At 57.2% G+C, this 23,998-nt stretch overlaps 8 protein-coding genes across 8 annotated transcripts; 4 read left to right on the top strand and 4 right to left on the bottom strand.

Annotated features, from left to right (window-relative positions):
* Positions 1-2,391: 2,391 nt before the first annotated feature.
* On the top strand, positions 2,392-5,240 carry B0T15DRAFT_489141 (heterokaryon incompatibility protein Het-C-domain-containing protein; the record flags this gene model as incomplete). The annotated part of the gene is made up of 5 exons (XM_062866571.1): positions 2,392-2,515; positions 2,587-3,144; positions 3,211-3,390; positions 3,445-3,989; positions 4,053-5,240. 5 exons carry the CDS (start codon positions 2,392-2,394, stop codon positions 5,238-5,240), a joined length of 2,595 nt encoding a protein of 864 aa, XP_062726241.1.
* Positions 5,241-6,069: 829 nt separating this feature from the next.
* B0T15DRAFT_387996 (glycoside hydrolase family 45 protein) lies at positions 6,070-7,078 on the top strand (the record flags this gene model as incomplete). The annotated part of the gene is made up of 4 exons (XM_062864418.1): positions 6,070-6,507; positions 6,642-6,672; positions 6,746-6,872; positions 6,958-7,078. The coding sequence occupies 4 exons, from the start codon at positions 6,070-6,072 to the stop codon at positions 7,076-7,078; spliced, it is 717 nt and encodes a 238-aa protein (XP_062726240.1).
* Positions 7,079-7,226: 148 nt separating this feature from the next.
* On the bottom strand, positions 7,227-9,271 carry B0T15DRAFT_518576 (autophagy protein Apg6-domain-containing protein). The gene is made up of 2 exons (XM_062868376.1): positions 8,990-9,271; positions 7,227-8,920 (listed from the first exon to the last, which is right to left on the bottom strand). Exons 1-2 carry the CDS (start codon positions 9,087-9,089, stop codon positions 7,512-7,514), a joined length of 1,509 nt encoding a protein of 502 aa, XP_062726239.1. The 5' UTR covers positions 9,090-9,271; the 3' UTR covers positions 7,227-7,511.
* Positions 9,272-9,400: 129 nt separating this feature from the next.
* B0T15DRAFT_407557 (t-SNARE) lies at positions 9,401-10,835 on the top strand. Its single transcript, XM_062865327.1, has 3 exons — positions 9,401-10,096; positions 10,165-10,363; positions 10,424-10,835. The coding sequence occupies exons 1-3, from the start codon at positions 9,697-9,699 to the stop codon at positions 10,509-10,511; spliced, it is 687 nt and encodes a 228-aa protein (XP_062726238.1). The 5' UTR covers positions 9,401-9,696; the 3' UTR covers positions 10,512-10,835.
* A 129-nt stretch (positions 10,836-10,964) lies between these two features.
* B0T15DRAFT_518572 (uncharacterized protein) lies at positions 10,965-14,064 on the top strand. Its single transcript, XM_062868375.1, has one exon. The coding sequence runs from the start codon at positions 11,078-11,080 to the stop codon at positions 14,000-14,002; it is 2,925 nt and encodes a 974-aa protein (XP_062726237.1). The 5' UTR covers positions 10,965-11,077; the 3' UTR covers positions 14,003-14,064.
* An 811-nt stretch (positions 14,065-14,875) lies between these two features.
* On the bottom strand, positions 14,876-16,301 carry B0T15DRAFT_481820 (kinase-like domain-containing protein; the record flags this gene model as incomplete). Its single annotated transcript, XM_062866053.1, has 5 exons — positions 14,876-14,977; positions 15,059-15,478; positions 15,535-15,908; positions 15,984-16,025; positions 16,097-16,301. The coding sequence occupies 5 exons, from the start codon at positions 16,299-16,301 to the stop codon at positions 14,876-14,878; spliced, it is 1,143 nt and encodes a 380-aa protein (XP_062726236.1).
* Positions 16,302-17,046: 745 nt separating this feature from the next.
* B0T15DRAFT_518566 (uncharacterized protein) lies at positions 17,047-20,117 on the bottom strand. The gene has a single exon (XM_062868374.1). The coding sequence runs from the start codon at positions 19,758-19,760 to the stop codon at positions 17,265-17,267; it is 2,496 nt and encodes an 831-aa protein (XP_062726235.1). The 5' UTR covers positions 19,761-20,117; the 3' UTR covers positions 17,047-17,264.
* A 1,120-nt stretch (positions 20,118-21,237) lies between these two features.
* Positions 21,238-23,715, bottom strand: B0T15DRAFT_389212 (uncharacterized protein; the record flags this gene model as incomplete). Its single annotated transcript, XM_062864478.1, has 4 exons — positions 21,238-22,180; positions 22,241-22,617; positions 22,674-23,399; positions 23,494-23,715. 4 exons carry the CDS (start codon positions 23,713-23,715, stop codon positions 21,238-21,240), a joined length of 2,268 nt encoding a protein of 755 aa, XP_062726234.1.
* Positions 23,716-23,998: the final 283 nt, after the last annotated feature.

The following is a 23,998-nucleotide window of genomic DNA, read 5'->3' as shown; positions in this document are numbered from 1 at the left end:
AGAAAATCCCGCTGCAGGTTAGGTAGGTTGTACGCTGAGAAGGGTTCCGGTCAATTTGCCGCCCAAAAATTTCGGGCAGAATGGATCACAACATGGAGAGAGCTCCTGGCTGCCAGCTCCCGTCATTACCGTCATCCATTCAGCTCCCGTCACTACCCTACCTTAGGTACTAAAGCTCAAGCTTCCGGGCGCCCGCCTGCCTGAGATAGCGGTTCAGTGTAATACCTAGTACCTTACGCGATACCTACCTGGACTAAAGTCTGATTGTGGTCTAGGTGCGCACTGCCCGTATTTAGGGTCCTGGCAGTACCTATCGAACAGTACCGTCCCTTGTCAAAGGGGCGCGAGCACCTGACGCCCGGCATTCCGCTCTATCCGGTTGGATTTCTCAAGCCCGGGCGCCTACTGCTATAGCCTACAGCCACTACTAGTAGTAATAGTCACACTGCTGATAGCTGAGACGCGATCAGCAATGCCCGGAGGCTGCAATGCTATTAGGTAAGGTACCTATAGGTGACTTAGGTAACCCAAACAGCGCGCAGCTGGAATGGAACTCAAATGTCAAGTACTACCTACTAGTACCTACTAGTACTAGATAAAGTACTGGGTGCGCCAGCAAACCTCGGATCTTCCTCCCGCACTATATTACGCTGCCCTGGATCTCACCAACTACCTGTCTCCGCCTACGATGCCGGAAGAGTAGGTATATAAATCTGCGTCGCTTGGATAGTCCGTCTAGGCCGATCTCTCAACTGTAAAGAATCCGAGTTCTAAAGCTCCACGATGCATTGCTTAGAGCATTAGATCTGGCCCGAGGGCTCCTAATGAATGATGCGAGTGCCCTTCTGAGTTGCAGAGTGACTGCTACTTAGACGCGCTACCTAAGGTATCGTGGGGAGACTTGGGGGAGTGGCATGTTAGTGCTGCTTAGGCATTCAACCGCGAGAATTGGTGGTCGCACAGGTTTGCTAGCTGTCCAATGAAGAACAGCTAGGGCCCTGGAGTGGTCACAGGCCCATGAAGTTGAACTGGAGTCCCACCAGAGTTGCAGAGCAGGTCGCGTAGCTGCTGGAGAGGAAGAGCAGGCCTCTGATCTCGGTACAGTACCTATAGATACTAGTAGTAGTAATCAGTGGAGGGCTGGGTGGAGGCCAGCTGATTTACAAGCTCAGGTGCGCGGCGCGGTTTCTTTAGAATCTTTCTTCCCGACGAACCTCTTCGCCCTGGGTCCTGGTAGCAGCGCCTATCACGGATCGCTTCACGATCATGGAAGCTGTACGTTTCCAACCTATGCCTCTGATCTCTCTCCGCCGTTATTCGATCCAGCCTCAACAACCCATCTTGGTAGGCTGCCGTGTCTTACCTGCCATAACGACCTCACATTCCTCGCTTCTGTGTTGGCACATGTCATCTCTGGCGACGGGATCTTTCCTCTAAACAACGCGTAGTATGTGTAGAACATCTGATGTTTCGGGAATCAGCTTGAAAGACACCTTATCTGTGTATGGAGAGCAGCTGCACACCAACGCCTCCATGACCCGACAGAGCTACCGTGATGTGGTTTGTTAACGTGTCCTGTCTAGACTCTAGAGTTTTGGCTTTCCAGGTTGAGCTGAGCAGGTCTCGCGAGAAGCAGCTTCATCCCGACACCATTTCCTCCCCACTCATGCTTCCCCACTCTGGTATGAAGCTTTCCGCAGCCAAAACGTCAGACCGCTATTACATGAACATTATTTTCCACGGTTTGAAGCCCTGAGATGAAAGAAACCGGTGACTGTCTCAAGATATCTTCTGCATTTGGCGTCAGGTAGCCGTGCCCCATCTCATAGGTGAAAACAGCGCGTCGAGCCGTTTGTTGTGCAAACGCGTGGTCCCGCTTGGCATCGGTATCGGCACGGCATTTGCCAGCAGCCGTGTTTTCGGTTGGCAAGGGTCCCATCGCGGACTGCCCCGCTCGTGTCGCAAGACCTCTCCCCCACTAACAGCACCCCTCTCTGTGTGCCCCGCGCGACGACGGCGACCAAGCAAGCTGAATGGTGGCTTGGCACCTCTCTAGTTCGTCTGAAACTCGACATTGGATCGTGGGCGGCATTGCATTGGGCGGGCGCATTAATGCAGCCTGATCGAGGGACCAGGTCCCACTACTATGTTCCAGGTTGTCCACCTTTGCTGTTGGGTGAACATCTCTTCCGAGCCATTACTATACCGTAGAGATTTGAATTGGACTCTCCCACTTTCTGCTCCCGAGTCTATACACCCACCATAAACTACACCGCGAGGCCTTGACTCGGTTCAAAAGTCTCTTTCCCTTTCGACTGCCCGCTCTTGACCACACCCCGTATCACGCACTTCTCACACCAATCGACTGCGGGCAGTGAAGAAACGACAACCATGACGACCTTCAAACCCTACCCGTTCCTGCTCGGCTTCATCGTTCTCTTCTGCTTCGTGCGGCCAACTCTTGCTTTCGGCGCCGGCAACATCCAGGGAATTTCCGCCATTGAAGGCCAGAACTGTGAGCTGCATTGCGTTCGAACTCTTCCCTAGCCCATATATTTTCAGCGCTGACGCTGTTGTGTTTTCCAGGGCGTCACGGTGATATCGAGGATGCGCTCCTCAAGATTGTCATGGCCCGCGCCGTCGGGGGCAAGCGGTTCGACAAGCTGATGGTTTCCCGTGTCTACTTTGGCAACTGGCTCCGCGACTACTCCCAGGCCATTGACGTCGGCACGGTCAAGAGTGTCTCCGCTGAGGCCATCCGCCTCCTTCTCTGCATCCTAGGCTTCCTCACCTTCGGCTATGGGAGCCGTGAGTTCGAGGTCACCGCCGAGCGCCTGGGCTGCTACCGCCCGGAGGACCACATCGACAACCCCAAGAACTACGCCGATAACGTGGACGCGAGACAGTATGACCGCCGTCTGCGCGGCCCTGTTGATGAGTCGGTCGAGCTGGCTGTCGATGAGCAGTCGGGCATGAAGAACTACATTGCCAACGAGAATGCCGGAATCATGACCTCGGCCCTGCATGTGCGCCGTCTGTTTACCAAGTGCATCGAGCTGGGCCGCTCCTATGGCCGGTCCAACAACAAGGATGAACTCTACGAAGCTCTGCGCCTGCTGGGCACTGGCCTGCACTGTCTCGAGGGTACGCAGGTCCACGGCTTCTCTGGTTTCACGTAAAATGTTTTGCCAAGTGTTGACCACGTCGCAGATTTCTTCGCTCACAGCAACTACACCGAACTTGCCCTAATCGAGCTGGGCGAGCAGGACGTTTTCCCTCATGTCGGCCGCAACACCATGCTGCGGATTCCCGGTGCTCGTCGGGAGGTTTATCCCGTAGTCACTGGCACCTTCGGTGGTGTTGACTTCTTGCACTCGGTTACTGGAGAGCGTATGTCATTAGCTGGTCGGGTCTCGCGCAGTCGCACAAGCTGACGAGAAACAGTGTCCGATAAGATGATGCAGAGTGAGATTGAGGACTTGGAGGGAACTTTGCAACAGAGCAGCAACAACGACACTAGCCTCCTCCGCGACCTCCTCGACAAGATCCCCGATGGCTTGCTTGGCAACAGTGACAAGAAATCGAAGATGGATGAGATCCAGAGCAACGCTCAGGCTGCCCAGATGGAGAACATGAGCGTGTCTCCGAGAGAGCCCGAGGAGTTCACTCTCTACGTCAGGAACACCTTCAAGCAGGTCATGCCTGCCATCGAGTTTCACGACCAGCTTCTCATGGACATCGCAAAGGCCATCGAGAAGATCCCGATCCTGCCCAAGATCATTGAGCAGTTGGAGGAGCAGATGTCCATTTTCGTCTTTTCGGTCATTGCCCCCTTCGTCGTGCCTCTCATTGAACAGATCAAGAACGAGCTCGCGACTGGCGCTTCCGAGATCATCAACAGCAGCAAGAACGAGCAGCACATCGTGTTCGAAGACGATAACTGCACCGACCCGACGCACTCGATGCTGTCCAAGGATCATTTTACCAACGTGAGACGACTAACGACGTGTATGTGTCGCTGCAAAAGATTCCAAGCTAACTGGGCGTTCCAGATCCTGAACGAAATCGCCGGCCGTACCGCTTCCAAGGTGGTCTCGTGGGTGGTGCCCCAGCTGATGAACGCGTGGGACGACGACTCGGTCGACGTCGACCGGCTGCTCAACAAGATCATCTACGGCGTGATGCACCACCCGGCACAGCGCGAGATGGGGCCCGACGGCGCCGAGGAGGGCCGCAGCCTCATCTTCGACAGCGTGCGCGAGTGGTGGGAGGAGATGGACGAGGGCCAGCGCGACGAGTACCGGCGCAAGCTGAGCCGCGAGGGCGTGGAGAACGGCGAGAACCACAAGGAGGGCCAGCACGATTCGGGTCACGGGTGCGGCGGCAAGCTCAAGATGCACAAGAACTACAGGAACGAGGCACCCGAGACCATGGAAGACAAGATCGCCGGTGTGGCTGCGGATGCCATCATGGATGGGGTCAAGCAGGGCTTCCAGGGTGCGGTGCAGGATGTCGCGGCCGGTGATGGTCTTCAACAGTCGGGAGGTCTCGGTGGTTTCATCAGCAGTGTCGCCGGTGGCATCCTTGGCGGGTTCCGGAAGGAGGAGAAGGAGACGTACGCTTCCGGCGGCCGGACCGAGGATGGCGGATACACCGAGACCACTACCGAGTATGGCCGCTCGGGCGACCGGTACGGCGAGGCTCAGTACACCGAGACGCAGTACGGCAGCGGCGGTGGACGGAGCGAGTACCGCCGGTACGAGGAGCGGGAGGACGAGAGCGGACGTGGTCAGAGCTACGGCTACACGGAAGAACGCACCGAGACGCGGTACGATGGCTCGGGCGGTTATCGCCGCGAGGAGGAGGAGACGACCAGCTATGGTGGATACGGTCGTCGCGAGGAGGAGACGACCAGCTATGGCGGGTACGGCCGGCGCGAGGAAGAGACGCCCAGCTATGGCGGATACGGTCGTCGTGAGGAGGAGACGCCTAGCTATGGCGGGTACGGGCGGCGGGACGAGGGCGAGAGTGGCCACGGTCGCCGCGAGGAAGGTGAAGGCTATGGCGGGTATGGCCGCCGCGAAGAAGAGAGCAGCTATGGCGGCGGGTACGGCGGCGGGTACGGCGGCCGGCAAGAGGAGGAGAGCTATGGCAGCTCCGAGCGCCGTTATGGTGGCGGCCGTCGGGATGATGATGAGGAGGAGGAAGAGGGCAGGGAGCGCCGTGGCTGGGGCTATTAAGCCATCTCCGAGGCCTTGTGTGCGACATACTCAGAGAAGTGGTAGCGGGTGCGTCGAAAAGGTTACGCGCTGCTTTGGTCTGTGATGTTTTGTTTGCACCTCTACTTTCCAGGGGTAAAACCGACGGCTACCTCTTTGCAGTCATCTCCGTACCGAAATATGCTTGCTTAATGTGAATTGGGCTTTGGTGTTGAGTGGCCAAGGTGATGCCTATTTCGGCCGGCGGCAATAGGGTGCCAGATAGATTAATGTGTGGTCATTGTTGTATGTATATCTGGCCTGATTTATAGTGCCTCCTCTCTCTCCCCACATCTGCCCACCAGTCGGTAGGTAGATCTGCCCGTCGTGCGGGGAGCCGAGAGAGATAATTTGGTACCGCTTTTGTTGCTTCCCATACACTTAGGTACTTCCTTACATCCCCCGGGTTTGGCGTCACAACAGGAAAGGCAATGGGGTGGAGGGGATGCCGAGTGGTGCCGACCGACGGGGGATTCAGGGGCAGCGAAAGAGTATGTTGTGGTATCGGGTGACCTTCCCGGCCGTGGCATACCAATACATCCTTGCCCTGGACTTCTTGTCTTCATATACCGGCGGCCTTTTCGGGATCGCCTTCCATGAAGTGGCGCTGAGCGGGGAGATTTTCATATGGGTATTCCTGGGCTTCACTCTGGGATGGGAGTTGCCGTTACTAGTTTCCCATTAAGCCCTGGCTGACATCAGGAAGGCCAACAAACCGTCATGGTATATATCTGCTGACCACCGCGTCCCTATTCTGTCTCTCAACCCACCCCATATCTTCAATATCTTGATCATCATCAAACCACCAACCATGCATCTCCCCTTAACCGGCCTCCTCGCCCTTCTCCCAGCCTTCGGCCTGGCCCAGGGTCCATCGGGCAGCGGCAAGACCACGCGCTACTGGGACTGCTGCAAGCCGTCGTGCGCGTGGCCGAGGAAGGGCAACTCGCCCACGCCGGTCAAGACGTGTGACAAGAGCGACAACCCGCTCAACGATGGCGGCAACACCAAGTCGGGCTGCGACAACGGCGGCGGCGCATACATGTGCTCCAACCAGAGCCCCTGGGCCGTCAACGACTCGCTGGCCTACGGCTGGGCCGCCGTGAATATTGCCGGCAGCAACGAGGCCGCCTGGTGCTGTGCCTGCTACGAGCTGACCTTCACGAGCGGGCCGGTGCAGGGCAAGAAGATGATTGTGCAGGCGACGAATACGGGAGGGGATCTGGGGAACAATCACTTTGATCTCGCGGTTAGCTTTCTTTTCTTTTGTCTTTTCTTCTTTTTTTTCCCTTTTTTTTTTTTTTTGGTTCCTTTCTTCTCTGCTATAGTTAGGTACTCTCTACTTCTCTCCTACTAACCTTTGGCTGTACATACATCTCGCAGATCCCAGGCGGTGGCGTTGGCATGTTCAACGGTATGAAAAGCTTCCTGCTTCTCTCCAACTCCATGGTGAACTGAATCACTGACCTGGTGTTGTACTTGTACAGCCTGCACCCAGCAGTACGGCGCTCCCCAGAACGGCTGGGGCGACCGGTACGGTGGCATCCACTCCAAGAGCGAGTGCGACGGCTTCCCGGCGGCGCTCAAGGCCGGCTGCAACTGGCGTTTCGACTGGTACGTTGCCTACTCCCAAAAGCCCATTGAACAGTAGGAAAAAAGAAATAAAAAAGAAAGGAACATCCGCCTTACACTCCCGCAGGTTCCAGGGCGCCGATAATCCGTCGGTCACCTTCAGGCAGGTGGCCTGTCCGAGGGCTATCACCGACAAGAGCGGCTGCGTCCGCCAGAACGATGTCATCAATGAGACACCCACAAGCTAGAGGGTGGTCAGGGGGAATCAGCGGGTTTGGAGGTGAGGGATGGGCGACTGACAGCGTGCCCATGTCCAGTCGCCACCATGCCGGACATCCCTTGGATGAGAACATCAACGACGTGTATAGGTAGTAGTCACATTGGGTGCCTGGTGGTAAATCCTGGCTCTGTTTGCCCTGTCAATGGATATGATGCCACGATTGCCTGCTTGGCCCACCAACGCCACCATGGTATCAGTAAGTCCATGAACCCGACGGAAGGAGAAGACAAAAACACCACATATGAGTCCTCCACCGCGGCCCTATGCCGACCCTCCCAGATACTCCCGGAATCACAACCAAGCCAACTCCCACACGCCGCATCCCATACATCCATCCCACCTAACAAGATAAATCCCTTCCCAAACCCAAGCCCATGCGCCATATCTCCACTTGCCCCGTTTTACGCCGCCGCCCGCCCATTGTACGCCGAATTCACATTACTCGCGTGCGCCAGCAGAAACTTACAGCACGTCATGGTGAGCTTGCACGCCTTGGTCCACCCGTCGTCCTGCGCGACGCCCAGCCTGATGCTGACGTCGCCAATCTTGTCGCCGTCGATGCGGTAGGGTAGACTCAGCGGGCTGCCCTCGGCCGCCGTCTGCGCGTGCACATGCGCTCCCAGCTGCCGCACCAGCTCCAGAAACGCCGTCATGGCGTTGTCGAACTTGCGGTGCATGAAGGTCAGCCCGAGCGGCATGTCGCCCGACGAGAACAGATCCAGGACGTGCCGCTTCGGGGCAGGGGGCGGGGCGCTGCGAGAGGGGGTTCCGCTGAGTCGGCTCGACGATGGCGAGGGCTGGTCGTAGCGGATGATGCGCGACGTTGAGCCCATCGGCACGGGCTCGTAGCCCTCAAAACGGTAGCCGAGCTTATCGGCGACTGTGACGAGCAGGAGGAGGGCATGGCCCCATGCGGCGTTGATCTCGGGCCAGTCGACGGGGTGCGCGGATAGGCGGCCCAGGCGCAGGCCGTTGATGGTCGCGAAGGTGCCGTCGTGGCTGATGCAGAAGGTGTCATTGTAGACGTTGCTGCGCTGCAGCTTCTCGAGCTGGCGCGAGTCGTGGTCGAACTTGCTGTTGATGCTGTCACGCTCCGCCTGGAAATCAGCAAGCCGGCTTGCGAAGGCATTGCGCTCCCGCCAGAAGGCTTCCTCTTGGGCGTCTAGCTTCTGGCTTTCTTCTTCGAGTGCGAGCAGCTCGGCGTCAAGAGCTTCCTTCTCCCGCTCGAGCTCGCGGATTTCGTCGCGCGCCACGGCCTCAGCTTCTCGGGCTTTTCGGAGTGCCTCTTCCCGCGCCCGTAATTCTTCGTCTGTGGGCGCGTTGGCCTGCATGTCCTTCAGGAACGCGAGGTAGGCATCCCGCTCGCGCGTCGTCGACTCGAGTTTCTTCTGCAGCTCCTCTAGCAGCAGTTCTGTGCACTCGACGCAGACGGGGTGGTCGATGTCGGAGCGGGCCGACAGGATCTCGAAGAGCTTGGTGATCCGTTCCATCTCGTGGGATTTGTTGGCGTCCTCCTCGTCCACATTGCCATCGTGGCCTCCAACCGGTGCGGACGAAGCGTGGTGAACATGCTGGTTCCTTTGTGACGTAGGGTTTGGTGGCGCGATCTGGGATTCAGTCAAGAAAATGAAAGACATGGCAGAGTCTCGTGGGTGGTCGCCCTCGCCCCTGCCAGGCGCTCCGTGTCTTCTAAATGTCGGATGGCGGGCATTTCGAGCGGCCTGTTCGTATGTCGATTTCCTAGCGTTGTCCTGCGAGTGTAAAGTCCGAGGACCAGAGGGCTTTTTGGGCGCCTGTTGCGAATGCGTGGCTGTGTGGCGAGAGAGTGAGCTTGCTGAACCTTCACCGGTCTCGGCAACGGTGCTTCGACCGTGCTTACCGACAAGCAGATCGTAGGCTGCTGGATTCAAGTCCTCCAGCGAGCTTTCAAGCATGAGCGGGTTACGGCATTTTTGGCAATACCAAGTGGGAAAGTCCATTCCAGAGTTTAGGACAGATTGTTGGTCCGAGGTGAAGCGTTCACTGATGTCCGAAGCTCAGATCTTGATGTTGCAGGTTCTAAGTTGCCGAAGTGGACGTCACTCAAACCCATGGAAACGGCGGCCCTCGCGGCTGGAATCGATGACGGATCCGGATAGGGCATTTGGTAACCACAGTAGCAATACCTCTGCTACACACCGTGCTCTTTGAGCTGCCCCTTGTCGCTCAGGATGACCCCTGCTGCTGTGTCCGCCGTCATGTGCCGCCAGGCTGGACCGAGCGCCTGCATGTCGCAAGCAGGCAACCTGGAACCTTCCAACCTCCATCAACATCCAACATCTTTGCCAGCCACCCTCTAACATCTTGAAGCCGTTCCATACCGCCTAACTCAGAGTTACAAGACAAAGCGAACACCAGAATTGCGATACCCCTTCGCCCCCGCGATTTGACCCCCGAACCCACAAGCACCGACCAACTTGCGAACTGTCGTTATCCATCGTCATTGCCGTTCTCGCCCCTTCCCGCTGAAGGCCGGTAATTGCTTCCGACAGGCGACCAGTTAAAACCTACGAGTTATCGAACCAAATACCCCGTTTGCACCTCAAAATGACCCACCCGCTCGATACAGACGCTGGCACCGAGCTCTTCAAGCACTATGAAACCGAGTACCAGCTGGTCCAGGCGGACCTAGTGCAGAAACTCGACCAGATCGCCGAGTTGTCGGGGGAGCCGAGGAAGGCGGCGCTAAGCGCTGCCGAGCGGGCGCTGGAGGAGACGGACGAGTTGCTCGGCCAGATGCAAGTGGAGAAGCAGAATGTGCCCTCGTCGCAGCGCGCCGCCATCAACCGGCGGCTGCGCGACTACAAGACCGATGTCGACGGGTATCGGCGAAAGCTGCGGACTCTGGCGGACGACAGGAGCGCCCTGTTCGGCGGGCGGTATACGGACAATCCGGCTTCTTCATCGGGGGATGCTCACTTTGAACAGAGGCAGCAATTGCTGTCCGGTGCGTCTGCCTTAGCATTTCTCTCGTCTACCCTTAGATTGTGCCCTTTGCTAATGGCATTGATGAAGGGACCGACCGGTTGGACCGCAGCACGCAGCGCCTCAAGGCCAGCCAGGCGTTGGCAAACGAGACTGAGGCCATTGGAGCCAGCACGCTGGCACAGCTACAGCAGCAGCGCGAGACCATCGATCATACAACCAGGGTCCTGTACGAGAGCGAAGGCTACGTTGATCGCAGCATAAAGAGCCTCAGAGGGATCGCCCGTAGGTACGACGTTCTTTGGGACCCAGGAATGTTGAGCTTGATCTCTTGCTGACATGACCGCAGAATGGCTACGAATCGGGTTATAACCATTGCTATCATTACCGTCTTGGTTCTGCTCATCATCGCGGTCATTTTCAGCAAGTTCAGATAATTGTTTTCTTCTTGGTAGCGGGCTGCTTGGTTTTGGTGTCATCTGACTTGGGCGAACTGGGCTAGAAGGAGTTTCTGGTTTCTTGGGACGGGAGACGAGATTTTAGGGAAACAGGCGGCCGGGCCAGTGGAAGAACGCAGAAGTGCTCAACTTAACCCTCCATACGGCAGGCAGCTGTCTAGAGCAGACCACGTATATTGGGCATTTGCTAGTAATATCAGTAGCGGCTGTACTTCCAATGACTTGCCTAGAACACACGCTGTGTATTCAGAACTCAAACTTCCATATCCCATCAGGCCCGTCAATCTCTATGGTATGCATGAGACATTGGTCCGAGTCCACTCTGATGAAGCTCCCACTGCAGCGGGAACCCACCGTTAAACGCCCCCACCTGTGCACCGCCCCACACTGTGTTCCTCTGGAGTCGCGCACACCGTAGCAACCACGAACATCCATAAATATACCTAGGTATTTCCTTGCTACGGAACTATCAACATTGTCGCCCATACCTCTTCTGACCACAGTCAAAATCGACGCCGCCTCCCCGGGGCGACCATGAATGCGGAATGGAGCGACCGACCAAGCGCCCGCGATTTGGTCCGGGTCCCTTCCAGGAGGACGACCCGGAAGCTGACGAGCTGAACGAGCGACCCGAAGAAGTGAATGCGCGCCGCGACCCGGCCGTGCAGCTCGAGCGGTCGCGCGCCTTCGCCGCTCTCAAGCTGAAGTCGGCCTTTGAGCGCATTTTCGAGAAATACGAAAGGGACTTCACCGGCGTCGGCGACGAGATCGACCTGAGAACGGGCGAGATCGTCGTGAACAACGGGCATATCCAGTCGCTTAAGGATGCGCAACTGGGTGGTGGCAGCGACGAGGAGGGCGGCGGTGCTGGAGATAGCGGAGATGAGGTGTCCGAGGCTGGGTCGTTGAATGGGGAGGAGAGGATAGTGAGGGACGAGCCGGACAACAGGCTGGGCGGCTTGGGCCAGAACGCGCTGCCCTCGATCCCTCCTCAGCTCGGATTGTCTCCCATGTTTCGAGGAGGATGGCCGGGACCGGCTCCGCTGATGGGACCCTCGCCCTTATTGCCCACGATGATGTATCCCAGTCAGGTGCAGTTTGGGCAGGTCCCGATGCAGTACGGCGCGCCAATACCCCCGCCAACGACAGACCCGACTTGGAGCGTCCCTGAGTTGCCCTTGCAATTTTCTGGGAATCGCCTGCTCTCTGGAGAATCTGTGGTTTCGGTGAAGAAGAAGGCGGCACGGCTGTCTCTGAGCGCTGCTCACGCGCAGGGTGGCGACGACGACGACATCCTCTTGGATGGTTCCGCCACCGGCCAGGAGCAGGAGAAGGAGAAAGGGAGGACTGAAATCTTCGTCAAAAAGCAGAAGGTTCTCCAGCCGCGTCCTCCGCCTAAGACGATCACACCGAGGCGGCGGAGGAGGCCACGTAAAGGGAGTCAAAGTGCCGCAAAGTTCGCCAAAATCCGGAAAGCTGGCAACTCCCCCGCTGGAAAGGAGAAGGCCTTGGAAAACAGGTCTACGGATAAACCAGGCCGTGGCCGTCTAGGAGGCGACTCCACCAAACCAAATCCGGGTACAAAGTCTCAGGAGGAGGGCATTGTGACTTCTACGGAGCCAGCGCGGATTGACGTTCCTGGGTCCGCCGGACCCAAATCTGGTCACGAGCCTCGGCAGTCCAGCGTGCGGGACGCTGATTCTGAGTCCCTCCACGAAGAGGATGCAGATGTCTTCATCAATTTCTCCGACCGCGAAGGGACACTCACACGACGACCGCAAAATCAGACCCTACGAGTCGAAATCGTAGCAAAGAAGCTGTCTGAAGCGTGTTTGTTTAGGGTTCTCACCCCTGAACCGAGCGAGGCGGGTTCTCCCAACCCCCTCCAGAAAGTTTCGAAGCGAGGCGGAGCTCGACCCGGCGCCGGTCGCAAGCCAAAACCGAAGTCTGCCGGGGACAAAGCCCGCCTCAACGAAGCCCCTACGGTGTCTGAAGTCCGGGATGCTAGCCTGCCTGTTCCGGTTGGAAAGAGCGGTCCAGATGGAAGGGATAGGGCTCAAGCAGCCGCAGTCGAAGTCTTCTCGAGGAACACTGTCGATCCGGCATACGTCTTTTCAGATGAAGACGAGCCGACAGTACCGAGAGGCAAATCGCTGCGTCGCAAACAGAGCTCAACTCCCAGAATTGCCGACACGAGCGATGGTGTCCTACGCGAGATCTCTCACAATGTGGACCCAAGAGTGGTGAGCCAGGAACAACAGTTGACAGCAGAGAACCTATCAGATAAAACGGACGGCCCCTCTGCGGTCCGGGCTCTGATGTCCCCAACATTAAGCCTCCATCTAGAAGATACGGTCGATCACGGAGCGAGTCGCGGTGCGTCAGAACAGCCGGGCGACGGCGATATACCGCGCGCAGTAACGGAAACCCTGGAAGAAGCGTACAGGGAGAAGACTCCTACACCCCACGAAAGAGTCGAACGGCGGCCGAGAGAGCGGAATTCGATAAGTGAGGCCGAAGATGCCTACAGTATCCGGTCGAGCTCAACCGCAAGTGCGCAGAGAAGGACGTGTACCGAGACAGCCAAGGCACTTCCGTCCAAGGCGAGGCAGCAGAAGCGCTTGGACAAGCCTCAACCGCGGGATACGCCGACTAAAACGCTCGACGAGGTAGAGGTTCAGGGGAGCGAAATCCGGGATGCATCGCCAACCACGCAGGAGAGAGCAAAGACTTCGCCTACCGCTCAGCCAGCAGCCGAGTCAGCTCGGACGACGGGCCCATCAACCTCGGATGCCGATTTCCTCCCGTCAGAAGAACGGCGCCAAGAAGGAGATGAAGCACATGACCCCATCCCTTCCCCTACACTAACCAGCCCAACATCCAAACCTGCGACGAGATCAACCATCCCCGAGCTACCCTTACCGGCCCTTCGCACACCAGTGAAGACGCCCCAGCGCCATCGACCCAAATCCCACAAAGCAACGAAATCGGCAACCGCAACGGCGCCGACAACAGCAACAGCAACCAAGAAGAAAGGCGTTCTTTCTCTCCTCCCGCCCGACGACGACGAGGAAGACGAGCTCTCCATCCTGACTCCGATCAAGCCGAGCTCCGGCGCCGCCAGCATCATCCGTTCCACGCCAGCGAAACACCACGTCCGGTCGGGTTTGTTGCCGGTCTGGCCGTCTGTATCATCGGCGTCGAAGCTCAAGAAGGCTGTTGTTGTAGGCTCAGCAAACAGAAAAGCCGCTGCTACCTTCGGTGCCACTACTACTAGTAGAATCCACACCCCGAGTGGAAGGAGAAGGAAGTCTGTACTGGCTGTCAGTGGCGGTAGGGAAGACGCACCGGGGACGCCGTCCTCAAGGCTCGGGTCCGAGCTGGTTGAAACTCCTGGTGGCACGATGCGCAGATGTGGGGAGGGCGGGTTCAGGTGTGGGAGGGACTTTTGCTTCAGCTGCTGCTTGTAATACAGACTGTGGCAATTTCCTGGATGGGAGGTATTCCGTACAATACCTGAACAGGGCCATAGCCCAATAATGAGTACTGGTATACTAGCTGGTGCTCAAACAATTGATTGACATGGAGCTTCAATTCACTCAGCGCATTGGGACCAAGTCAGAGAGAGCCAGGCTGGCACAATAAATAAGACACCTACCCCGTGAAACCATCCATTAATTCCAGCAGACAGAGGACCTATGCACCGCGCAAGAGAGCAGGAACTGTCACTAGTAGTAGGAACAAAAGGGATAGTAGGGAAACGACAAGACGCCTCTCCTATGCGCAAAGACGTGGATTAAGAAGTCCACACCATGCCCCCGTCCAATACCATAACAGAGCAGACATTCGCGAAGATGCCTGAGCGTGCGGGAAAGGGACCCTTTGGGACTTCGAGCTAGGTAGCCTTAGCCTTTAGAACTTCCTTCCTTTCCACTCACCCATACCATGCATGCCCTAACCAACCTGCCAAAACAACCCCGTCCGATACCTAGTTAAATCACCGTTTGTTTTGATTTCATGAATCCACATAACAATTTCTGGCTCCCTCTAACAAGCGTGAAGATGTGCTAATCATTGCTTCCCCCGGCGCGGGCCATAGGGGGGAAGAAACTACGTCGCTGTCGCATGTCGCACCTGTTTACAACGACGCATCGGGTTTGGTGCAGGGGGTGTCAAGACGCGCGGCGTTCTTCGGAGCACGGAACATGCCGCAGGAACTCCCCCGGCCGCGAGAATGGTTCACATTTCGTTTTCTACGCGGCGAAGTGGAGTGTTCAATTCTGAAGGCGAGGCAAGCAGGACAAGCCCAAAAGAACGAGGTCTGAATCGCCTGCTCGCAGTCCTCAAGAATGTGTGCCGCTGGCTAGGTACTGCTGCAGCGTCGCCTCGTCGCGGATGGGCGCAAAGTAGGGGTGGGCCATGGCCTCCTTCGCAGTGAGACGTTCCTGTACAATTTACTGGTCAGTGTCGAATAACTTCGGGCTAGGTACCTTATGGAGGGGAATGTCCCGCCGCTGATGACATACCGCATGGTCGTACCGCAGCAGCTTGTCGAGGAAGTCGATCGCCTCGTTACTGACGAATCGTTGGTTCTCCGAGTTGACGAAGCTGTGCCATGGCTTCTTCTGGAACCTGCCCAGGATGTCGTCGTACTGGGCATCGAGTTCAATCTCGTACTTGTCGAGGTAGTCGAAGAGGTCGTCGGTGCCCAACACCTTCGCAATCTTAACAAGCTGGTCGGCGTTGCTGTTGCCGTGGAAGAAGGGTTCCTTGCGGAAGATCATAGAAGCGAACATGGCGCCGAGACTCCACATGTCCAGGCTGTAGTCGTACTCCTGGAAATCGACTAGCAGCTCCGGACCCTTGAAGTAGCGGGACGCGACGCGGACGTTATACTCGGTCCCCGGGTGGTAAAACTCAGCCAGACCCCAATCGATGAGACGTAACTAAGCGAGGTCAGCAGAAGGCCCTAAGAAGCCAAGAGCAAGCGGGCATGGCATGCCTTCCGGTTCTCATGGTCGATCATAACGTTATGAGGCTTGACATCGCGGTGCATGATGCCCTTGCTGTGGCAATAGTCGAGGGCCTTGAGCAGCTCGAAGATGTAGTACCGGACGTCGATGTCGTTGAACTTGGGGTAGAGGGTGCGGAAATCGGTGTTGTTCACGTATTCGAAGATGAGGGAGGGCGTCTTGCTCTGCGAATCCCTAACTACGTCGAGCAACGCGACAATGTTGGGACCCCCGGCCAGGTTCTGCAGAATCTTGATCTCGCGCTTGATCTTCTTCTTCTTCACGGGCTTGAGAACCTTGATGACGCATTTCTGGTAGTTCATCACATTGATGCCCTCGAATACCTCCGAGTACTTGCCGCGGCCTGGCGCAACATGGGGAGTGGTCAGCGGGGAGGATGCGCGAAAGGGATGCGATCAGAGACGGAGAGCCGACGGACCGATTTTCCTCACGACCTCGTAGTTTTCCAAGACGCCCCAGCCTGCAACCAGTAACGTCTGTCAGTACGCGCGCGCGCGCAACACAAGAAAAACCCGGATAATGGGGCCTGACCGATGTTAACGCTGTCGTAGTCCCAGTAACTACGGGGCATGTTCTGGTTGACGTCGGCGTAGACTCGAGCCATGGTTGCGACGTTGGCGCGTTGGTGCGCCCGACCTGACGGCGAGGAGTCGACGTTGCAGATTGGTGGTGTTGTCGTGGGCACGAGAGCCAGGCTCGTCAGAAGAGCCAGTGATGAGGGGCACATGGGTAGCATCTTTTTTGAGGCGTAGCCCACTCACCAACCCCGGTCACCTGCACCGGGCCCAGCCGGGGTCTTCCCCTTTTTTAAATCACGACAGGGGCCATTCAGACCTGCTCAGCTCCTGCCTCGACAGCAACTCAAGCATGGCTTAACCTTCCATGAACATCTACAATTCTGCATCCATTAGGTCGAATTGATTCAGTCCCTCTGTCCCACCGGCGCAGAAGGACACCATCCAAATCTGACACCTTTTCCCTACCATGCACTCACTCTGAATAATACATGTCTGGCAAATCGCAACCCAAGGGCGACCTACTGATCCTTGACAAGGCGACTTGTAAGTTGTGGCCCGGTTGTACTCGCACTTCAGATGGATGGCCCTCGGCCGCCGTCCCTTTTGGCCGCAGGGGCCAACAGCAGGGTGTCTCACAATGTCATCCGTAACAGCCAGCCAGCGTGTCTGCCCTGTGGTCCTTCTCGACCCAGTCGATCACGGTCTGCGGCCACGGCGACCCGGGCTGCCCTGAGTGCGCCCGGACAGAGGAGGTTAGAAGTCATGCAGCCTGGCCACGCTCGGGTTGAAGCCCCAGACCGGGGTACAGTGTCATGTGTACCGACTCGTACAAGTACCTACTACTGTAGGTAGAGCCTTCTATGACCGCAGATTCGTTGTACCTAGACGTAATGCCGCACCAGATGGTCCCACGGACCTGGATCACGCGGTCCGTTTCGTGATACCAACTGGCATCACGACCAAGGTTTAGTACCTGCAGGGTACTCGATTGACTCGGCAATCATCAATAGGAGGTCGGACCTGTCTCGCCGTTCACAACGAGATTCAGAGAGCTCCGGATAAAGTATGATATTTCCAAGCGGTATCATATATAAGTATATCAAAAACCATCATCATCCCTCATCATCATGCATCATACCCAAGCAGGAAATCATACCGTCATAACACAATATTCCCTTCCTTCAAGGCAACCGCAACTCCTCCCCGCCACGGACCTCCACATCCCTCTCTTTCCCCTCCCACGAATATCTCACCCTCAAAACCTTGGTCTTCCCAGGCGCCGGATCCCAGAAGCCCAGCAATCTGCTCTTCCTCAATCCCGCCGGGATGACCAACCTTCCCCTTTTCCCCTTCCCCGTGCCATCATCATAATACTCCACAAGCGCGGCAACAGCAATGGTCACGTCGGCCACCTCCTCGGGCGGGGCGTCCGGCACGCCATACTTGGCGCTGAGAATGGCCAGCCCGCCGTGCTGGCGCTGCGCTTTTTGGTAGGGATCGATGCCCGTTGCTAGGATCACGGTCAGGGAATCGGCCTCGGTGCGGGAGCGAGCGATTTGGAATTCCTGGGCCTTCTCTTTGCCCTGGACTTTCTCCCCAGGCACCGTCTTTTTGGATGTATGGGATTTGTCGGAGGACTTCCACTTCCGCTGGCGATAGAGGTCCCAGGCCGCGAGAGCGGCAAAGGGGAAGACAGTCGTCCAGAAGAGGAGCTTAGTGGCGAGTCCGGAACTGGAAGAAGAGCCCCTGTGTTGGGAGGATGCCAGGATGGGCAGGCTGACGCGCTGGCCCAGGCGGGACCAGTAGAGGGAGAGGTGCAGGTTGCTTGGCGAGAGGCTGACTTCGAGCCCGGCTTTGGAGAAGCGACCGATGCGCTTGAGCGCGCGGAAGGCGACGAAGAAGCTGTGCTGCGTGGTCCCGGCCAGTTCGACTTCGGCGCGCAGACCGGTTTTGTTGCGGCGGGTGGAGCGCCGAGAGGTAAGGGACGAGAAGAAATCGCGGCCGTAGCGGAGGTAGGCTGCTGCGTTGCTTGGTGTGAGGCCGGTGGACACCGTCCAGGAACTGGGCTTGTTCTCGTCCACGTCGCAGTCCAGCGCGGCCAACCCCCTCTCGCAAGGCTTGGTGAAGGCCTGCCCGGATTGCATGCCTAGGTCATGCCTGCCAAAGGCATAGCCGACCTCGACTGTTGGTGGGTGGCGGAAGATATCCGCCCCTCGCGCAGATCCGCCCGGGATCGTGGAGAACTTGAGCAGCTGCCGCCATTCTCTGGGAGTCCACGGGCTCGAGTCGCCGGCATCGGCAACGGCAAAGACGGTGCCGGGACCAACTCGTCTGTGAAGGGCAATTCCGAGGCGAGAAGGCAGGTCACTCCTGTGTGCGAGAAACTTCTGCGCCGAAACTTCGACGTTGACAGGCTCGTCGCTACGGGGCAGGTAGATGGAGTAGCCCACCCGGGTAGTCGTGGAGGGTTGCGGAAGGAGTTCCAGTTCCTGCTCGACGGCAAGATCCGGAACGACCCTCGCATGTGGCTTTGCCTGCCGGAAGAGTTCCTGGCGAAGGTTCACGTTCAGCACGGGAAGGAAACGGGACGAGAGCAACTGCTCCATGCGCCTCGGCCCATGGATACAAGGGCCCGGCGGCTGATAGCGGTCGAGCAGTGGTGGCGCCAGCTTGAACGGCCCATCCAACAGTCCATGCATCGAGCCAGTGATAGTCAATGTCGGGTCTCCGAGGTGGAGAGAGCTTTTGGCCCGAGGCCACTCCGGATCGGCGAAGAAGTCCCGGAAAGACGATACAGTCGACTCTATCGACCCTCGTAGGACCGGCACGATGACCGTGGTTGATTTTCGGAGGGCGAGGTCCGTAAGTTCCAAACCCGAGCCCTGCTGTTGGGGGTTTCGTTGAGGAGAGAATATAGACGCAGCGTCCATTCGTAGGGCAAGGTCCGTAGTTGGTCTGGCTTCGCGCTGCGTCAGGAGGAGATACTGCTCTTGCAGTCTGTTAACATAGCTTCCACTGCTCCGTGACTCTAGAAGTTCCTCCTCCTCCACCTCCAACTCCTCGTCGCCGACCGTGATTTCATGATCGCACCCCATGTCTACCTGGCCGTTCCCGGACAGGTCATAGCCTAATCTCCTGGAAGGCTCGGCCAACGTCTCATATGCTGCTTGCGTTAGGCCGAGGTAGAAAGCCGCCGAGCCCTGCAGCCGTGAGGGCTGGCTTTCGACTGCCAGGACCTGAATGAGACGGTGCGCCGCAGCGCGGACCCGATCAGGAGACAGAGACGGGTCCCTTGGCACGCACAGCAGCTCGTAGTAGTCCCGGTAGGCGAGCGTGTTGTCAAAGAAGGCAGGAACCTCGGCTGCGACGACGGCTGTGTCCTCCAGGCCGTCGCCTCCTCCTTCGGCGCGGACGGGCTCCGAGGCCAGCGTCGAGGCGTCATCAAAGCCGAATTCAAACTCCCGTCTGGTCGTGGCGAACTGCGAATGCAGCGAATAGCGCGACTCGGGCGAGGGCAGCCGCTGCGAGCTGGGACCATGGTAGGCCCGCGATGCCCGCGACCGAATCGATGCGCCATCGTCGACCGCTGCAGACGGAGCGCGCCGCGACCGAATCGAGGCGCCATCATCGAGAGTTGAAGGCGGAGCGCGCCGTGATCTTCTTGTTGATGAGGGCATTGTCTCCGATGCGATGGATCATGGTATGAGGCGCCAAGTATCCGTACTGCTGTCGAAAGAGCACGAGGGGACTTCGCGCTCACCTATGATACGATGCTGGTTTTCTTGTTAGTGCGACACCAGCGACAGGGTCCTGGGCTGAATCTCAAAAAGAAAAAGACGCAGCGAAACAGCCATGAACGTGATTTTCAGAGAAATAAAGTAAATCATCCAGCAATACTCGCGAATCTTGCTTTTACGGAGCCATTTTCTCTGAGCAAAAATTACTAGTAGCCGTTTAACATCGATAGGAAGTTGAGGCTGACCCTGGTCTTCAAGTCTGGCGCTAAAGGACCAACTAGTAGTGGATTATACAATCTACGGTATCTACCCTCCTACCTACCGCGTGTAGCAATTGAAGTAATAAAGCCATTGCATACTCCGTACACGTGTAGGTAATAACAGACGGGGACAGGGTCGCATCATGCTACCGTTCATCCGTACATTACAATTGTGCGAAGATCCCGAGGTAGTAGGCAGATGGTAAATGGACAGTGAACTAGCCGGAAGAAGAGTGTGTTGTTGGAACTAGACCAACATCCGATGGCATCGGACGACGCCGGTAAGAACGAGGCCAGTCTAGGAGTAGTAACCGTTGTACATGTTATCACCCTCTTGGGCCGGATAGGTAGTAGAGTTCTGAGTGAAATACTCGACCTCACCGACCACCTAGTATACAATACTTCGCAATCGAAGAGAGATGAACACTATATTCGAGGAGTGAGGCGGACATACGGACCAGAAGTAGGTCGTTAAACAAGTTAGGAACACGGTCATACCTTTTTCAAAGAACATGGATAGTACTAGTACTCATGTGCGTATCATCCAGTTCACATCTTGTCTCGAAGACGAAAACAGATGATGGGTGATGTGCTTGACTTCGAAAGCTAGAACTTCGCTTCAAAATCACCCCAGTTACCAAGTAACTAATCCAACCGATTATGGTCCAGAGTCCTAGCCAAATAGCAGAGTCCAAATAGACCAACTCCAATTACCATTTCTCGTACAGTATATTAGTACTAGATCTTTGCCATCAGTGGGTGGTGCGCCTCTGGGGCACTGCGGGGGCTTTGCAGACGTGCTGTCCGAAGTCAATAGGGTGTCGTCCGACAGGGAAAGAGCGATGGGCAAGGAGCATAGCCCGCATGTGGTGATATACCGGTACGGGGTCCCGTACAGCGTCGCGTATTATTGACCCGTCTCCTCCGCTTCCGGCCTCGGATGAGCTGCATCTCCTTGCTATGCCTGCCCAACCGGAATGCCTCTCCTCTCCCTTATGTCCTCCTCGATGGTACAGTGGCCTCCCGCCGTCATGAGTGTTGCTGATCATGACCGCCCAATTCCTCCTCCAGTTTCGCACCGCTTCCCTGCCGCTAACGGGTATCCTAACGGTGGCACCCAAAATGAAACACAACGCTCTGCATAACACCGAAACCGTTTAATTTGTCAAATGCGATGGAGAACGACTAGGCGTGGGCAAGGGGCTGGACGTCAAGGACAGGGACGCCAGGCCGCTTGCCAGGGTCCTCCCTTGCCGCCGCATCTCGGCTTTCGCCTCGAGCCCGACTTCGTACACGGGCCAGTCGGTATGGACGGCTTGCTCGAGCGGCCCGTTCATCAACTCGTCCGATTCCAGCTCGACAAATTGTCGCAGCAGGTCGACGTCTTCCGGCCGCATCAAGCTTACTTGATAGCGGAAGATGGCCCGTGCAATGTAGTTAACTCTGCACTGGGCGTGGATTCCTTTCGTGAGAAGTAGCAAGGTCGATCTGCGCGACTCGAGGAAGGAAGAGCCCGTGCTCGTCTCGATCGCATTCATCGTTATGTGGTTCAGTAAGCCGAGGAAATGGAGAAGCCATCCGTCGGAGCCCTCGAATCCGTGCCGGAGGTAGTACAGGCGGAGGAGTGTTTCAAAGTTGGTTACGGTGTCGATATAAACATCACGCGGTGTCTGCCCTGACTCCGTCCCGACGAGCCCGTCATAGCCGAGGATGGGCGTCATAAGGTCGATCACGGCGTTCGCGTAGTGCATGTGCAACTTCAACTGATGCGGCAGCGCGATTCGTCCCGGCGTGAGGGCCTCTGGGAGGTTTTGCCACCATGATCTCAGTCTGCCATAGAATTGGAGGATTTGGCTGACCGATAGCCGTGTTGGCGAGCAATAGTGCGAGAAAGTGAGCCGCGAAACCTCGTTCATGATGGTCCAGAATTCGGCCTTCGCCTTGAAGAGAAGGCCATGGTACGTCGGCAGTGGCGTCTGGCTCGCGGGGTACTTCACCCAAAGCTCGCCATACCACTGCGGCTGTTGCGAGGGGTCTGGGAGAGGTGTCCTGGGAGGCTCGGCGATCGCGGGTGGCTTCAAGTAATGATAGGTCACGAGACTGTAGTCAAACAGAGGTAAGCGGCGTGAAACGCCTCCGACTGGAGTTGTCCGAACATACCTCTGCCAGCAGAATAACCCCCACGCCGTGTAGGTCCTTACACACTGTAATTCGGGCCCGTGGCGTTCGAGTAGGGGGCCGAACAGTTGGATTTCGTTCGCCATATCGATCGCCTTCAGTGTATACCGCCAACCAATCTTATCCGAGCCGTTGAGGCTGTAGATAATGGTCAAGAGCACAGAGGCTTGTATAGTGACAAGCCTACGTTGCTCCCACTCCAGGTCTTTGCGCTCCCAGTCTAGGTCCCCTGGAATCCGCGGTGGTCGTTCAAGCTCGGACTCAATCTCAAACAGTCGTTTCGCTTCGGCGAGGAACTGGTACCCGATGTTCTTCGGATTCCAGAACTCAGCACGTCCCTGGAGACCACGATGGCAAAACTGTCAAAATAAATTAGTCAAGGGATCGCACCCACACAGGCACAACGGTCTCTTACGCATCCGTAGCACAGCAGCGCGTTGACCATGAACTCGGAGCAGAAGCGCTGGTTCTCTGTAGCCATGTCTTCGAGGAGGTAGTCCTTGTGGAAGAAGGAGAACCAGTCGTACTCGAGAAGAAAATAGTCCTGGAGGATCTTCCGCATTAGGGCGTCATCGGTGCTCACGTTGGTCCACTTCGAAGGCTTCACCGAGTCCAGCCAAGGGTGCACCACAGCAGCAGACTGGTATGGCTTCAGATACGGATCCCGCGCCCCGACCGCGTATACGTTCTGCGAATCTGGCAGTAGTTGCCGTGGCCGGTGACCTGGTTGCTGGGAGGGATTCGACGGACCGCGGAGTGCACACTCATAGACCTCCGACTCCAGGTACGGGTTGTCGGCACGGCGCAGGTAGGGCGGCATCTCGGGAATGTAAGGGAACTCGAATCGATACCTAGACTCCGGGACCAGGGCAAGCTGGACAAGGACATCGCCGTAGTTGACATGGCGCAAGATGGAGCCAGCATCGGCGCCCCTGCGGATCCGTCGGAACAGCTCCTCGGCCTCCTTGTCGGATCGCGTCTGCAGAAGTTCGTAGACCTGCTCGAATGCCGACTTCTGGCTCTGCAGCTCATTGAACTTTCGCTTGAGCGCTTGAGTGTGCGTCTCGGCCGCATTGGTGTCGAACTCGCAGGCGGTGCCCCGGTCTCGGCAGATTGAACAGACCGGACGCCCGCCATCGCACTGCACATGTGCATCCAGAACACCATAGTCAGAACCTAGCGTGACTTTTTTTTTTGCAACAAGCAAAGAAGCATAAGGCCATCTTCTTTCTCACCTTTGACTTGCGTTTCCGGCACGCGCCGCAAGCTGCTGTGGTCGCTTGTCCCCTCTTCCTGCGAGCGGGAATGACGGACGGCGCAGCGACAGAACCAGGCCGGGACCCAGACTTGCCCCGAAGTCCGTTTGCTTCGCCTGCAGCCGAATTCGCGGGCAGCAGACGCCGGAGCGGCCCATTGGCCTGCTGGCTGTCCGCGGGCGATGCCGACCTCGAATCCATAATTGTCGTCGTCGTGGATGTGCGCAGCGCGGGGCAGGGTTCCAGGTCCTTGGCGTGTGTGCGACAGCGGCACCGAGACAAAGAGCCGAACTGGGAGCGCTACCCGGCCAGGAACAGGAAACGAAGATGCAATGCACCATTCCAGGTTGTCCGGCCGTGTCGCCCCGCGGTGCAAAAGTTGAAAAGGAGCAGGACTGCGCGAGTAGTACCAAAGCCTTGGCTACCACCGAAAGCGCCTTCCCATTCGGCAGCGAATCACAACCGGACTTCCCTCCGCTTCGCC

This window comes from Chaetomium strumarium, assembly GCF_033439665.1.
Source record: "Chaetomium strumarium strain CBS 333.67 chromosome Unknown B0T15scaffold_1, whole genome shotgun sequence".
Lineage (NCBI taxonomy): Eukaryota > Fungi > Ascomycota > Sordariomycetes > Sordariales > Chaetomiaceae > Chaetomium > Chaetomium strumarium.
Note: the sequence above shows the minus strand (reverse complement) of the source record. Positions and strands in the feature narration are given on the sequence as shown.

Excerpts from the sequence above, each read along its gene's own strand:
- B0T15DRAFT_518576 (XM_062868376.1), bottom strand. The coding sequence starts at position 9,089 with ATGGACTTTCCCACTTGGTATTGCCAAAAATGCCGTAACCCGCTCATG. Across the intron at positions 8,921-8,989 it reads AGCCTACGATCTGCTTGTCG|CCACGCATTCGCAACAGGCG; the intron begins GTAAGCACGGTC and ends CTCGCCACACAG.
- B0T15DRAFT_407557 (XM_062865327.1), top strand. The coding sequence starts at position 9,697 with ATGACCCACCCGCTCGATACAGACGCTGGCACCGAGCTCTTCAAGCAC. Across the intron at positions 10,097-10,164 it reads GAGGCAGCAATTGCTGTCCG|GGACCGACCGGTTGGACCGC; the intron begins GTGCGTCTGCCT and ends GCATTGATGAAG. Across the intron at positions 10,364-10,423 it reads CTCAGAGGGATCGCCCGTAG|AATGGCTACGAATCGGGTTA; the intron begins GTACGACGTTCT and ends ACATGACCGCAG.
- B0T15DRAFT_518572 (XM_062868375.1), top strand. The coding sequence starts at position 11,078 with ATGGAGCGACCGACCAAGCGCCCGCGATTTGGTCCGGGTCCCTTCCAG.
- B0T15DRAFT_518566 (XM_062868374.1), bottom strand. The coding sequence starts at position 19,760 with ATGCCCTCATCAACAAGAAGATCACGGCGCGCTCCGCCTTCAACTCTC.